The sequence below is a fragment of the Oncorhynchus clarkii genome, chromosome 1, assembly GCF_045791955.1.
Source record: "Oncorhynchus clarkii lewisi isolate Uvic-CL-2024 chromosome 1, UVic_Ocla_1.0, whole genome shotgun sequence".
Classification (NCBI taxonomy): Eukaryota; Metazoa; Chordata; class Actinopteri; order Salmoniformes; family Salmonidae; genus Oncorhynchus; species Oncorhynchus clarkii.
This window is the reverse complement of record NC_092147.1, coordinates 29,216,961-29,233,318: the sequence shown is the minus strand read 5'-3', so window position 1 is coordinate 29,233,318 and position 16,358 is coordinate 29,216,961. Positions and strand designations below refer to the sequence as shown.

At 41.2% G+C, this 16,358-nt stretch overlaps 1 protein-coding gene across 1 annotated transcript in view; it reads left to right on the top strand.

Moving 5' to 3' along the window:
* Positions 1–1,453: 1,453 nt before the first annotated feature.
* The window catches only part of LOC139402892 (solute carrier organic anion transporter family member 3A1-like), a 49,485-nt gene continuing 34,580 nt past the window's right edge, over positions 1,454–16,358 (top strand). The window contains exons 1-2 of the mRNA XM_071146777.1: positions 1,454–2,119; positions 7,657–8,116. Coding sequence (XP_071002878.1) covers positions 1,976–2,119; positions 7,657–8,116 — 604 coding nt within the window. The 5' untranslated portion in view covers positions 1,454–1,975. The remainder of the gene's footprint in view (positions 2,120–7,656; positions 8,117–16,358) is intronic.

The window sequence follows — 16,358 nt, the reverse complement described above, 5'->3', positions numbered from 1 at the left end:
TATTTACCTCAGTGATGTTGTTACTCATGCAGAAAAAAGGGTAGAGGGAAGGAGGACGTCCATGTGTTTTAAATTACAGAATTGATTTCATTATTTGCAACATTTGCTTCAACGTGTTTCACTGAAAGAACTGTACACAGATAAAAATAAATGACTTTGCACTGTGAAATCACACATAGGCAGGCATAACAGTGGAACAGCATTTCATTTGAACTGTGACACACTGTTTTAATTGACAAAATCTCACCTATAGAATTGTAAATGAAATTGCATACATTCCATTCGTATCTCTATCATTTCCTTGAGTGCTGTCAAAGGGTCAAAGCATTATTATTTAGGAACAGGCACACAGGAAAGCAGTAGATATAAACTGTTGTAGAATGATCATCAGCATTTGTATACTTCTCTCACCATGAAATGCTACTGTTGAAGGCCCTGCTTATCACATCCCTTACCAAAAAACCCATGAACAAATCATGTGGGGAAAAACGTCATCGGACTGATATTGGCTTTTTTGCGCATCGTGATCAAATCGTCTATTACTGACTTTGTTGAGCTTCACAATCAATTTGAGACACTTTCAGATGATTTGGACATGATGGAAAAAATGCTAATATCAGTCCCATGACTTGAATGGGATCTGTACTATAAATGCTAAAACTTTAGCATGTGGAAACAAAGGCAGGGAAATTAAACCAAAGCATTAATTGCTGTCATACCATGTCCATAGACTGCTTACAGGGTAAGGAAACGAATGTATAATTTTGCAATTTGGGTGAACTATCCCTTTAACAAGCACTAGTTAGACTGACCAGATTTATGGAACCACAAACACTAAAATACTATATATTTTCCCTTTGTAGATTATCACCTGTCATATGGCTCTCTGTTGGACACACGGATGTCCACTGCTTGGGGGCTCGGGTACACATAATGACAGTGTAAAAAGGTAGAAGTTAGAGGTTGCTGGAGTGTCAGATAAGAGAGTATTTTTTGCTCATAGAAGACCAGCTGTGATATCATGTCGAGGCAAAAGGTCATGGTCCTCAGTCCTGTCTACTTCTCACTTAAAGACCATTGACTAAGCTAAAACTAATATAATCATCTCAGACCTCAGTTATGTGGGCAAACAGAATAATAGGATGGATGATTTAATGTGTGCATGTATGTGGGCCATTTATTTAATCATGTTGTTCACAACATTGAGTAATCCATAGCAACTCACAGTGTGTTGCTAATATCTTTAAATGGCCCTTTTACTTTAGGCTCAATATGTGAAATGATTACTATTTTAAATAGGCCTATAAATTAGAATGAACAAATTCCCTATATCAACGTGTATGTTTTATAGAGAGAGAGTCTATTCGAACGCAAGTCAGTTTAGAATATGGTGCATGCTACACATCGCCACTATAGGCCACGGCTCTTAGTGGTTGGAAGAGGCGCGGACTCAGAACATACTAGTAGGCTACACAAGTGGTGGAGGGAGTGAGTGTATGCTCGCATACTGTACAGCAGGCTACAAAGACCATGCCAAGTATAGCTGGAGCAGCGACGCCGTGGCAAGGTTCTTATCGATTATTTTTTAGAATCTATGCATTGTTACGCTTAACATTCGTAAACGAGCGTCAAGATTCGTAAAACATGTTATTTGAGAGAAAACCCGGCGTCTGTTATTCTCGTATGCATATGAGAAAATCGTCGGTGAGTTCATGTGTCTTATTCGACGAAGTGGCAATTTTTAAAGCTTGTGGAGTGGAAGACTTTTGGAGTCTGGCTGTATATTTACAGTCATAGTTTGTAAGATGTAAAGCATAGGTTGAAAGAGAAAATAGACCGAGACCGTGCGTCAGACACCCACTGAATGTAGCCTACAGGGGAAACATAGTCGGTGTCTTCTATGTTTATCTCCGGGCTGGCCGGTTACCCTCTGGCTTTCGTTTCTCGCTGTGATACAAAATAGCTTCTCAAAAGGATGCAGGTGAAAAAACAAATGTGTTCCGACAGGAGCCCTGGAGAGAGCATCCGTAAAAAGTCATCATGCTTCTCAAACATCAAGATATTCTTGATATCGGAATGTGCCCTGATGCTGGCACAGGGCACTGTTGGAGCCTACCTGGTGAGTGAAACATTTTAAACTGTGTCATTGTCTGTCATGTCTCTCATGAGAGCATCTTGCCAGACGCATGTTTTATATGCATTTTAGTATTTCGGCCGTTTTATCTTAGCTATAACTCTATATCCGTGCCAGTAGTGTGCGTGTAAGCAAAGTGTCTGTCATGAAACGTGTAACAGCTATGACATAATGAGATAATGTGTAGCTAACCGGTTTAAGAAGGCTTGACATCAAACCGTTTTTTATACGCAGTAGCCAGTGCCCATACACATCTGGGAGATGCAACACATTTTCGTCTGGTTGCAGTTGAACATTGACCGTTTGTCAACAGCAAACATAGCATATTTCTCCTCTGTCAACAAAACAGTTGTTGATGATTTAATCTCCTAATGCCGCACCTAAATAATCCAATTGTCCAAAACAACACTCAGATTCCATAGAGGACAAGAATGAACCGGTGACTTGGTAGAAGTCTATGCGGCAAAGGGCTCCTATAGCTGTAATATACAGTAGTGTAATGTACTGCAATAACACCATTTATTGATGTAGATGAGTGAAATGTTAGGTCCCTACCTGTATTATCAGTGTCAGGCTTGAAAGCAATCCTATCTTGACTAAGATGAGCAGGCAAGACTATTCATCTCTTATCTCTAGTTCAAACTTGATGGTTTTGATATTCTGTAGGCCTACTTGGTTAAGGCTTTTACATAGTTTTAGTCCTGTGATGATCAACATTTTTTACCACAGTTCAAATGAAACAACAAATGATGGATGAGTAGGTTATTTTAGGTCACATGCTGGGCTAGTGCCACTTCCCAGGGGAATCAAAGATGTAAACTGAAATGCTTTAGCCTTATTTGGAGTGGAACATGTCATCTATTTTGTAGCACTGAACTGAAAGCCTCCTCCTGGCCATGGGAATGTTCATGGCATGTTGGTATACAGTCAGAATTTCCCCTGTAAGGAGAGAACTTGGATTTTTAAGCCAAAAGTACAATTAATGAGAATCCATCACATCCTGCTTTTGATAATGAGTTTAATGACCCCAAATTATTGAGTGGAATGTTTTCCCACATACTTGGTACTTTTTTTATTTTCTTTTTTTAGATCTCTTTATTCTATTTTTATAACATGTTGTTATATATGTTTCTTAAATCTATTTGATTTGACTAACTTTATAACACTACGTGCATGTGAAGTCAAGTTCTTGTGAAATTAGACCAGTAGTCTCCACCCTTTCTCTCTCACTTGGATTGAACATTGCAGTCATTTTTCTGTGATGTGTCTCTGCTATGTACACACTTGCCAGTCACAGTGGAAGAAATGGTTCTATCAGGACTCCTCTGTGATAATTGGTTCAGTCATGTCTCATTTGATTAAAATGCAGTTGAAACGGAATATGGCACATCTGCAGTAGTGCCTCCATGGGACTGATGGCTTTGTGTCCTCATTTATACATAGGCACTTATAGCTTAGTTTAGCTCAAATGTTGACACCTACATTAGAACTGCCATTTAAAGCCCTGTTTCACTTTGAGAATGTAAATGTTTTCAACTACACTTTTCAGGAGGTTATTCCAAAGAAGGTTAACAAACATTGAACTAAAAAGGGTGTACTTTAAATTGGTAAGCAAAGATGAGTTGGTGGAAGGCTAGTCACTCAGCAGGTATGTCTGCTTGTAAAGTATACTCTGGGGCTCAGGCAGGGATTTGCGAATGATGGATCTGAGAGGGAAGCGCATGACTTGCCTAAGCAAACTGGACAGGCATTCTGCATGCTCTATGGTCGTCAGCACAGGTAGTCTCTTTCACATGGCACCTGCTCCATTTGCATGGGCTGGAAACCAGGCACCAGCTCCAGCTACAGGGACAAGTTGATGACCCTGTCATGACCTCATTAGATGTTCTCCTGTCAGAGGTACTCTTGTGTCCATGATAGGATGAGGCTACTTAAAGTGTTTTTGTGCTGCCAGGAAAGCCAGCCTGGAAGTCAGGGGTCGTGGCCTATGCTCTTGCTCCACGTTAGCAGCTTACAGTGGACGGGCTCTTTTCCAGGCAACATAGTCTCTGGGTAAACAGTCAGTGCACATACCTGCATGGACAATTACTCTCAACGCTATGGGGTTGTGATATGACTGTCAGCTTCCCTAGCTCATTTTGAGAAGTATCTGGAAATGGTGTGTAGGCCTACCTTTAGTTCTCAGTTCTCGGAAATTCAACTGAATGTGGTTTCAGCTTTGTAGTCAGTCCCATGTTCTATGTTGTGGTAATGTGTGACAGTGGTGAATGTGTTTCCTGTTATGTGCTCCACCTACTTGTGGGAAAACAGGCTGAACTATCTATGTATTTTATAATTTTTCCCTCATATATTCAATTTTCAAACCCAGTTTAATAGTTGATTATGATAATTAGACACCAACTTTTTCGAGACTTAAATCCATTCAGGTTAGGTGTTAGTTAAAGTTTGTTGTTACTACCATGCAGTCTCCAATCTTGCAACTTGCAGATTGGTAAAGCTTAGAGAGTACAGACAGTCAGTGAAATATTTAATTGCCAAGGGATCAACTTCATGTTTTGGAATTAGATTGGATTTTGTCAGAAAAAGGCCTCTGGCTGACTCTGAATTGTCCTTTTGAAAGGGCTTCTATACAGAATAGGAACCTGAGACGCACTTCAACACTTTTATTTAGCAATCGGCTGTTGTTATGTCTCATACTGTGCTTACACAAGCCTCATCCTCCTGTTTAAAAAGGGATGTCTGTGTGGGGCTTGGTTCCTCTGAGGTAATGTTGAGGTGACAGTCACATTGTCCACGAAAACGCAGCCAGACAAGTTTGCATTGTAACCATGCTGCAATAAATAAACACACTTTCGTGACTGACTGTTTAGTTTTTGGTTCAAGGTTCCATGTCTATCTTTAACTAGCTTACTGTAACCAGAGTTACTCTTCTTTCTGGAACTAAAGATATTTTTGTCAATTATTGAGTATCTCGGAATGCTGTGCCTACTCTTTAGTAAAATGCTTCACTGGCAGAGTGCATTGGATTTTAGGGGACAGGTACTCTTCTAAATTCACTGCATTTTTCAGAGCTCACTAAGCTGTCAGTCCAAATGCTGCCTGATTCTGGCCTGGGCAGTAGATGACATGACATGGTCTACCTGGCCTGGCTGCCATTCCTCTGCTGTGGTGTGGTGGTGAGGTGGAAGTTCAGTAGTCTGTGCTGGTGTCTGCTGAGTGCTGAGAGCTCCAGCTGTGCCGTGAGCAGGTTGCATTGGCTTGGAATGGGCTCTGAGGACCGGAGCAAATGGTGATGTTTCCAACCCAACTCTTCAAGCTTCCAGTATTGCTGGGAAGCCACGTTACATTCTCTGGCAACTCAGATGAGACTGCAAGCCCATTTTGGACACCCATAGCATCCCTATTGCTGAGCTGTAGTTTTAGGAGAATAAAACATTTTATAATAATAGGCCTTGTGCAAAGGATGACATCACGACATTGATCATCCTGTTGTTGTGTTCACATTTAATCAAAGTGTAGCTAGTTGTATTAGTATAGTTACTACTCAATCACACCTTCCATTTAATGTAACTTAAGTCACTTTGTAATCACAGAGAAAATATCATTTTTCCTGCTGGCATCTACGTTAGCTTCTATTTTCCTGTATCCAATGGTCCTTAGAGGAGCTTAACTTAGCCTATTAGCCTGTTTGACATTGCTGTGGGAATGGAACAGGACCATGCCCTTTCAAGGGCATTTTGGGACACATCTGAAAATAGTTTGATACATTTGTGAAAATGTGACGGGTGGGATATGGCTCAGCAGTTGGTTCTCAGACATTACAAACCCACATTATTTGTTGTGAAATCCTTCCAGGCAATACTTACCAATTGAAGTAAAGGCAGACGAGGATGCTGCATGCAAAATTAGATAAATCGGAGGATACACACATTTGAGAATAGGCAGCGTATTATACTTCCTGCAGAGTAAGGGATATTGCCCCTCTTCTTTATGGTAGAGCATTTGTGTGTATTCCATACATTTCTGTTTCAGAGTCTTGTCTTGGTCTTTCTATACATCGTTGTTGCCTGTACAGTGTTGATACAAATGTGTGGGTGGTTGTTTTTGGCTATGTTCTTTAAGAATCTTTCTACCCTATTAGTTGGGGGTGTTCCGTATCACCAACTAGGAGGCAACCAATGCAGGTAACTGGGCTTCAACCATATTCTTGTACCAAAAACAGAAGACTCAGTTGGCCAGTTTCACCAAGGTCATTGCTATCAAACTATGTACAGTCCTCCTGAGCCTGTGTGAAGTTGTTTTTTATCATTCAGGTTGCGTTCATCATTGAAATCAGTGCCTTATAAAAAAAAACTGGTCATTCACTGTCTGCTTTCATGACAGTCTGTGATGGAGTGCATATCACATGAAGAAAATATAAATGAAATGGAGATCAATTTGATCATTATATTGAGTTAAGATCTTATCTTATGAACTGAAATGCAATCCATAATGTCTGACTTCCATGTATTTTACCAACAATGGCAGAGGGGAGACAAAATCCCCTGCTGCCCCAACTTCTATCTGGAGACAGTGTTATGCTCTTATCTTTCACTTGCATTAAATGCTGCACCATTAACTCAGAGAGAGAGAGTGAGCGTTAGGGGAGAAGGCACTTTCAATAAAGCCTTGGGAGTAAGTGCTGCAGTGCCCAGCTAATGAAAGACAGGGATGGATCTTGGCAAACGGGATTTTACTCAGACCACAATGAGAAACATCTGAAGAGGTCTGTGAGTCAGTAGATCCAAAGGAAAGGGATTATGTAAAAGGACACAACCTCCATAACATGGTATTTTCATAGCCGTGCTTCCTTTCTCTCATTTGCTCTAAACCCTCTTGCGGTCTGTGTGCTACTTGATTCAAAATTCCACCATGCAAATAATATCATATTTCCTCTCATTTGCATATACCGAAAGTTTGGAAACCCCTCGGCACGTTAACCCTTATTATTCCAATATATAGAGTTTTATGTCATTATTTTGTATTACTTTTGGTAGAATCACTTCTTTCAGAGAAGTTTAATATAGAAACATTTAATTTGACTTATATGAAGTTGTTCTGTAATAACCAAAATCATATGACACTTAATCGGAATTCAAAAATACCCTAAATACAAATGTATTTATTTTCTCAATGTTTAGGCCTACAGTCTTGGTTATTTGTTTTTAAATGTCAACTGCATGCTATTCCTTATACCAAAGGCCATTCATTCAAATGCATCAAATGTTTCAAGTGATTCTAATTTTCTTACTCATGGTAAAACTGTAACCTATTTATTTAGTTGCTATTTGTAAGCTAGGTGTTTTCATGTTCCTCTCAATGACATTATTCGCAGCTAGTGTGAAAGCAATAGGCTTTAAGACTGGTCATATTTCAGCCTCATAATGATGATGCCCTGCCATTTACAAAGTTAATCAGTTTTGTGAAGTTAGTTATGATTGCCTTTTATGAGTAACATATTTCCTCCGCTGTTGCTTTCTCAGGTGAGTGTCCTGACAACCCTGGAGCGACGATTCAATCTCCAAAGTGCCGACGTGGGTGTGATCGCCAGCAGCTTTGAGATTGGCAACCTGGCTCTCATCCTATTCGTCAGCTACTTCGGGGCCAAAGCCCACCGGCCAAGGTTGATTGGCTGTGGGGGTATCGTCATGGCGCTAGGAGCTCTTCTGTCAGCACTGCCGGAGTTTCTAACCAAACAATACGAGTACCAGCCAGGGCAGACATGGAGGACTGAGGTGGGCAGGAATGGGTGCGCCAACAGTACCAGGAATGGTGGGCAGTACATAGAGGAGATGTGTTCCAACAAGGCCAACACCAACATGATGTACCTGTTGCTGATTGGGGCCCAGATGCTGCTCGGGATTGGAGCCACCCCAGTTCAGCCCCTGGGTGTGTCCTACATAGATGACCATGTGAAGAGGAAAGACTCCTCTCTGTATATAGGTAAGTGAGGTAGATGCATGAATACAGGGTTTAGAATAATAAGTAAATTAGGGAGAACCTACGAATTCTCAAAACCGGGCAATCAGGGCACATTTCCATTGGTTTTGTTGTAATGTCTGAGAAGAGGAACACAACATGAGCTTTGGCAAAATGCATAGAATTGCAGGAAATTAGCTTTAAAACTGAAAAACTGTCTCTCAGGTCCATGACAAACTGTGTAGAATTACTGGAAAGTAGCTTCAAAATGGCAAAATATTTTGTGTGTGTATAGCTCAATTGGTAGAGCAAGGCTCTTGTAATGCCAGGATAGTGGGTTTGATTTCCAGCACCACCCATACTTAAAAAATATAAACACGGAAGTCGCCTTGGATAAAAGAGCCTGCTAAATGGCATATATTATATATTAAAATAATATTTATTATAAGGACATTGTTATCACACTACCATTTCAAAATGAATTTGTTCCAGCGCTCAGGGATTCACAAGACTACTTACATTGGTACATCTCTATGGTGGAAGGACTAACAGTGGTTGTGTTTGTCTCACTGCGGGAAGGTGCAGTGTGTAGACATCCCTGCCTCTGAGTCAATACAGCGTGAATGTATTCTCTGTGTTGTGCTCAGTCTTTCTTTTGTCCCCAAGCACAATCTGACCTAAGTGACCGCAAGGTGAGCAGATCTGTGAGGGGTTTATAATCTCAATTACATTTGTGCTTGAGTCACAGTCAAGAGCAGATGCCAGGGGTGGAAAAGGAGCATTAAAGTGCAAAATATCTCCACTCAGCTGGCTTGCTCTCTCATGCAAGTATTTCACTGCTGACGTGGCTTTTCAAGGTTTTACAGTGCATTCAAAGCACTTTCTGAGATAACCTTAAATAGCAGATTATTATTTGTGAATGTACCTTAACGATACTGTAAAGGCCCATGTTTTGACATCATTGTTGAAGGCACTTGATCACTGATGTTTTTCTGCCTAACTGTAAAGCTAGCTGGCGTACATTGAGCATTCAGTATGTGTGTAATCTTAACATGAGACCATCTTGTATGACCACAATTACACACCATGGCTTAATACTCCATTCTGATTTGCTGAAGGGTGTACACAGGGCATGTTACAGCACAGCCATTAGGCTAGATGCAGGCTGCTGGCTCAAATCTGCTGCAAGAGGAAGACCACCTACAGAGATAATTCACAGTCAGATGAAGCACAACTAATTTCTCTGACTGCAGCTCGCTTTGAAGACCTACAGTTGTCAAGGTGATACATCTTTGAGGGATTATTGGACATTTCCCTGCAACATGTGCTCTTTCTTTTTTATTATAATTATTATTGAAAAAACATTTAAAAAAAAAAAAAAAAATTCTCCCCAATTTCGTGATATCCAATTGGTAGTTACAGTCTTGTCCCATCGATGCAACTCCCGTACGGACTCGGGAGAGGCGAAGGTCGAGAGCCATGCGTCCTCCAAAACCCGACCCTGCCAAACCACACTGCTCACTTAACCCAGAAGCCAGCTGCACCAATGTGTCGGAGGAAACACCGTACAACTGGTGACCGTGTCAGCGTGCATGCGCCCGGCACGCCACAAGAGTCACTAGAGCACGATGGGACAAGGACATCCCAGCCGGCCAAAAACCCTCCCCTAACCCAGACGACGCTGGGCCAATTATGAGTCACCTCATGGTCTCCCAGTTGCGGCCGGCTGCAACACAGCCCAGGATCTAACCTGGATTGGTAGTGGCGCTTCAATCGCCGCAGTGTCTTAGACCGCTGCGTCACTCGGGAGGCCCAACATGTGCTCTTTCTTCTGTATTATTTGTTGATAGTGAGAGAGAGAGAGCATTGTTAACCTTTTATATAGAGTACCCAATTCTCTTCAAAGCAGGCATGTTTTGAAAGAGGCATGGCCATAACGTGTTGTCCATGTATGCACATTAGTAGCCTTTGGTGGGATAGAGACAACGTGGCTTTGTGAATCAGCTGCTGGCTGCATACGTGGCCATGTTTGATATCTCAGCAGTACAGCAGACTGAAAGTACGGCTGAATGGGAGACAACTTCCGGAAACACTCACAACATTAGCAATGGAGATGATATTTGTTAGTGTAACTAGGATGTGATGGTCAAACTCAAGGATAAAGGCCTTCAGTGTCTTGTGTGATCTTAGGCCAGCAGCGTAGACCTCCCTAACTTTCATTCTTACTCATATGCACTTTGTTTCGAGTCCTAGCTATTTTTCACAGCGAGTTATGTTTTTTCTAGAAGTGACAGAAACAAACAAGAACAGAACACAACAGCTTCGACGTAATGCACAACTGCAACGCCTTGTTAACACTGTACAGTAGGAAGTGGACTCTCATTGATTAAAGTTTGGCAGGCACAGAGGGAGATTTGGTGCTGTTCTCCTCAGATAAGCTGCATGGAGAGTTGGAGGAAAACAAGTGGTGAGCGTTGGAGAACAATGTGTTATTGAGTTGGGAGCATGTGCTCAGCTGATCGTTCTAATCCTCATGCTGTGGGCATGTCATGTGCTTGTAGCAGCATGAATGGACGAGATTGTCTGAATCTCTCTAAGATTTTTTTTCACATGCTGATAATGTATTCAATGATTGTTCATTAATGTACACATCATTGTACGCAGGGAAAATACACATTGTTAAGGTAATCAGAAAAAGTTTTACTTTAGTTGTAATTTACCGTATTTTTCCTTTGTTAAATATTTTTCAAACACTTTTGCAAGACACTCCGAATTCAGCATGACAGCATTGAATTTCACTGCCTCGAAAAACTGAAATACTGTAGATGCTTCTATATTTCCACATATATATATATTTTTAAATATTTTTCTTTACCCCAATTTCATGGTATCCAATTGGTAGTTACAGTCTTGTCTCATCGCTGCAACTCCTGTATGGACTCAGAAGAGGCAAAGGTCAAGAGCTGTGCGTCCTCCGAAACACAACCAACCAAGCCACACTGCTTCTTGACACTATGCCCACTTCACCCGGAAGCCAGCCACACCAATGTGTCAGAGGAAACACCATACACATGGCGACCGTGTCAGTGTGCACTACACCCGGCCCACCACAGGAGTTGTTAGTGCACAAGGACATCCCTGCCGGCCAAACCCTCCCCTAACCCAGATGACGCTGGGCCAATTGTGCACCGCCCAGTGGGTCTCCCGGTAATGGCCGGCTGCGACAGAGCCTGGACTCAAACCTAGAATCTCTAGTGGCATAGCTAGTGGCATAGCCTTAGACCACTGTGCCACTCGGGAGGCCCTACAGAAGTATATTATTGTTGACGAATGTAGACCAAACACACCCATAGACGTTACAACAACAACAAAAAACTCAACATACAGCACCTGCACGGGGGAAGGCTGAATATGTTGTTTTATATGGGCTTAATACATCCCAAAGGCCCACAATATGAAGGTTAATAGCTGGTGTTATGGTAGCCTAATTGATTCTGTATGTTAAATGACTAAAACAGACAGTCAGCATAGTGATTACCCTTTAGCCCGCTAGTCTCCTGTCTCCTGCAGTCTGTGTGTCTGTCCATCTGTCCAGCCTAAACAATGTTACATGCTAGCTATGGCAGATTTAACTCTTTATATTTCACTACTATGCATTAATGCTGTAAGGATAACCTGAATGAACAGCCTCACATACTGTCCATAACATGGATGGAGCATTGCGGTGCATTTAAAGGGTTAAAGGGCATAGAAACCGTTGACAGAGGAGGAAGAGATGGTAGTAGGATAGGCAGTCAGAGAGCAGTGAGAGAGGATGGTACTCCTGCAGAACTATGCAGTGTGATCCTTGTAAAGGGCGAGAAAGTCGTATGTACTATTTGAACACGTTAAAGAAAGCTGCTGGCAAGATTTATCACTGTCTTGAGTCTGTTCTTAGTCTGACACAACCAGGTTCATACTGTACATCAATGTGTCAGGAGACATGAATATTAATCTGCAGCTCACAGTAACATATTGCCTTGTCTCCTCGTAGTGCAGTGGGACCCAGAGTGTGAGATGAAACTATGGTGATTAGACTAATATACTACCACTATCACACCATTGGTAGAAGTCTCTGCTCAGATGTATGTTCTGCTATGATATGTTCATTTCTAAATTACCATCATCACAAACTGATGATGGTGACGATGGCAATGACACCACCTATAGCCCCAGGCATAGCCTATTGTAAATAGCCACTGGGATAAACTGTTGAGGTAATGGCAGGATGACATCAGTGGAAGGCCTGTGTAAGTGTGAGAGTGTGTTTTGGGGAAGAGAGAGCAGTGGTTTGTAGGAGTGGAGCCATAATTACAGAGTGATGCAGGAATGCCAACCAGCCAGCCATGAGGTGGGTCTGACCGGCCCGACTGCACATGCATACCACATAGCTCTGTGAAAAACAACTCCTACTAACTCAGCGGCAGAGCTGGGCTGGCCTGTCGACCAGGCAGGAATTATAGTGCTTTAACATCAGATGAAACGGATTCAAACTATGTTAGCATTTTCTATATTTTTTTTACTTTCAGTTTTGTGATTAGTCACTGTTGAATTTGCAGGTCCAGTCATGTTGATCACTGAACATTGTATTATTTTGCTCAAATGTATTATTGAGGGTTGAAAGGATTTGTCTAGGAAGGAGTGAAATGGCTACCATCACGACTTGATGTTGAAAGTGGTGCTGTGGATAAACACTGTGTTTTACGAGTTGATCTTGTTTTCCATGTCATTTGGGCCAAAGGAAACAAATATGATTAGAGAGTTAGTGTCAACAGGATATCCGTCCGTTCCCACTGCTCTATGATCCTTCACCATCTCATTCTAACTATGGCTCTTCCCACAGGGCCTCAGGTTGCAAAAACATACTGTACATACATGTATGAACTGACTGTAGCTTAGCAATGATGCTCCCTCCATAAAGCATTAACTTAACCCCACCCATCCACCTCTCACAGCTTTTGAGGCTTTTTCCATCCTGGGTAATCTCCTGTAACACGAGAGGACCTAGATAAAGACTGAAAGGATCACGTTAGTTTATTCAGTGTCAATGTATAAATTGGATATGTGCTTTTTAAAAGGCTGTGTTTCTATGATATGGGGTCTATAACACATAGTTGTTTGATGATTGGAAAAGTGTTATCACTGCTGTCCATCTTGTAACTGAAGATCATATTAACTTCACAGGTTTCAGAGACGTTCTCCTAGATGTGAGGGGAGGTCATAATAGGATGAACTCTCAAGCTTGGATCTTTTCGATCTTGTCTTTTTCAGTTAATGCTTCATGTATTTTCATTGATAAAGATATAAGGTTCAAACAAAAGCCTCTATTAGAGAGGTGTCGTGAAATGTGGCCTTTTGAAATGCAATTCCATTGTGTGTCAAATCGGCACTCTTAAGCCTATGCTACACGAATGCAATTTGGATGCAATTTCTGTTGCAGATGCTAGTTGCAATTGACATCATCTCAAGCAACTTTGCTGACACACGAAGAAATTCAAAATGCAATTGAAATTGATTGCAACATCCAATCCTGTCAAACATCACATCATGGTTTGATAAATGATGTGTTTAACCAAACGTTTGGTAATTGTAACAGCATCGATATAGACAAAATCCTGACTGTACAATTTTGCTAGCAAGCCAAAATGTTGCTTATTTGCCAACCATGTTTTACCAAGCTTGAGTAAAATAAAAAGGAAACCGCTGCACACTTCATCAGGCATCCATATTCTTCAGCTTTTTACCAAGCTACAGTGCCTTCAGAAGTATTCATACCCCTTGACTTATTCCACATTTTGTTGTGTTACAGCCTGAACTCAAAATGGACATTTGCACATTATTATTTTTTAAATTCTTCAAGCTCTGTCAAGTTGGTTGTTGATCATTGCTAGACAGCCATTCTCACACCTTGTCATAGATTTTCAAGTCAAAACTGTAACTAGTCCACTTACAGTGCCTTGCGAAAGTATTCGGCCCCCTTGAACTTTGCGACCTTTTGCCACATTTCAGGCTTCAAACATAAAGATATAAAACTGTATTTTTTTGTGAAGAATCAACAACAAGTGGGACACAATCATGAAGTGGAACGACATTTATTGGATATTTCAAACTTTTTCAACAAATCAAAAACTGAAAAATTGGGCGTGCAAAATTATTCAGCCCCTTTACTTTCAGTGCAGCAAACTCTCTCCAGAAGTTCAGTGAGGATCTCTGAATGATCCAATGTTGACCTAAATGACTAATGATGATAAATACAATCCACCTGTGTGTAATCAAGTCTCCGTATAAATGCACCTGCAATGTGATAGTCTCAGAGGTCCGTTAAAAGCGCAGAGAGCATCATGAAGAACAAGGAACACACCAGGCAGGTCCGAGATACTGTTGTGAAGAAGTTTAAAACCGGATTTGGATACAAAAAGATTTCCCAAGCTTTAAACATCCCAAGGAGCACTGTGCAAGCGATAATATTGAAATGGAAGACCACTGCAAATCTACCAAGACCTGGCCGTCCCTCTAAACTTTCAGCTCATACAAGGAGAAGACTGATCAGAGATGCAGCCAAGATGCCCATGATCACTCTGGATGAACTGCAGAGATCTACAGCTGAGGTGGGAGACTCTGTCCATAGGACAACAATCAGTCGTATATTGCACAAATCTGGTTTTTATGGAAGAGTGACAAGAAGAAAGCCATTTCTTAAAGATATCCATAAAAAGTGTTGTTTAAAGTTTGCCACAAGCCACCTGGGAGACACACCAAACATGTGGAAGAAGGTGCTCTGGTCAGATGAAACCAAAATTGAACTTTTTGGCAACAATGCAAAACGTTATGTTTGGCGTAAAAGCAACACAGCTCATCACACTGAACACACCATCCCCACTGTCAAACATGGTGGTGGCAGCATCATGGTTTGGGCCTGCTTTTCTTCAGCAGGGACAGGGAAGATGGTTAAAATTGATGGGAAGATGGATGGAGCCAAATACAGGACCATTCTGGAAGAAAACCTGATGGAGTCTGCAAAAGACCTGAGACTGGGACGGAGATTTGTCTTCCAACAAGACAATGATCCAAAACATAAAGCAAAATCTACAATGGAATGGTTCAAAAATAAACATATCCAGGTGTTAGAATGGCCAAGTCAAAGTCCAGACCTGAATCCAATCGAGAATCTGTGGAAAGAACTGAAAACTGCTGTTCACAAATGCTCTCCATCCAACCTCACTGAGCTCAAGCTGTTTTGCAAGGAGGAATGGGAAAAAATTTCAGTCTCTCGATGTGCAAAACTGATAGAGACATACCCCAAGCGACTTACAGCTGTAATCGCAGCAAAAGGTGGCGCTACAAAGTATTAACTTAAGGGGGCTGAATAATTTTGCACGCCCAATTTTTCAGTTTTTGATTTGTTAAAAAAGTTTGAAATATCCAATAAATGTCGTTCCACTTCATGATTGTGTCCCACTTGTTGTTGATTCTTCACAAAAAAATACAGTTTTATATTTTTATGTTTGAAGCCTGAAATGTGGCAAAAGGTCGCAAAGTTCAAGGGGGCCGAATACTTTCGCAAGGCACTGTACTCTTTACCTATAGATGTGATAGGTAAAGACCTTTTAGAGTTTAATTCGGGAGTTTGTTAAATGATTCATTTAAAACGGTCTTATTTAAAAACATATACAGTGCATTCAGCCCCTTGACTTTTTCCACATTTTGTTACATTACAGCCTTATTCTAAAATGTATTAAATACATAAATACAATACCCCATAAAGACAAAGTGAAAACAGGCTTTTTAAAATGTTTGTACATTTCTAAAAAATAAAAAGTAAAACAGATACCTTATTTTTGTAAGTATTCAGACCATTTGCTATGAAATTGAGCTCAGGTGCATCCTGTTTCCATTGATCATCCTTGAGATGTTTCTACAACTTGATTGGAGTCCACCTGTGGTAAATTCAATTGATTGGACATGATTTGGAAAGGCACACACCTGTCTATATAAGGTCCCACAGTTGACAGTGCATGTCAGAGCAAAACCAAGCATTGAGGACGAAGGAATTGTACGTAGAGCTCTGAGACAAGACTGGGGCGAGGCACAGATCTGGGGAAGGGTACCAAAAAATATCTGCAGAATTGAAGGTCCCAAAGAACATAGTGGCCTCCATCATTCTTAAATTAAAAAAGTTTCGAACCACCAAGACTCTTCCTCGAGCTTGCCGCCCGGCCAAACTGAG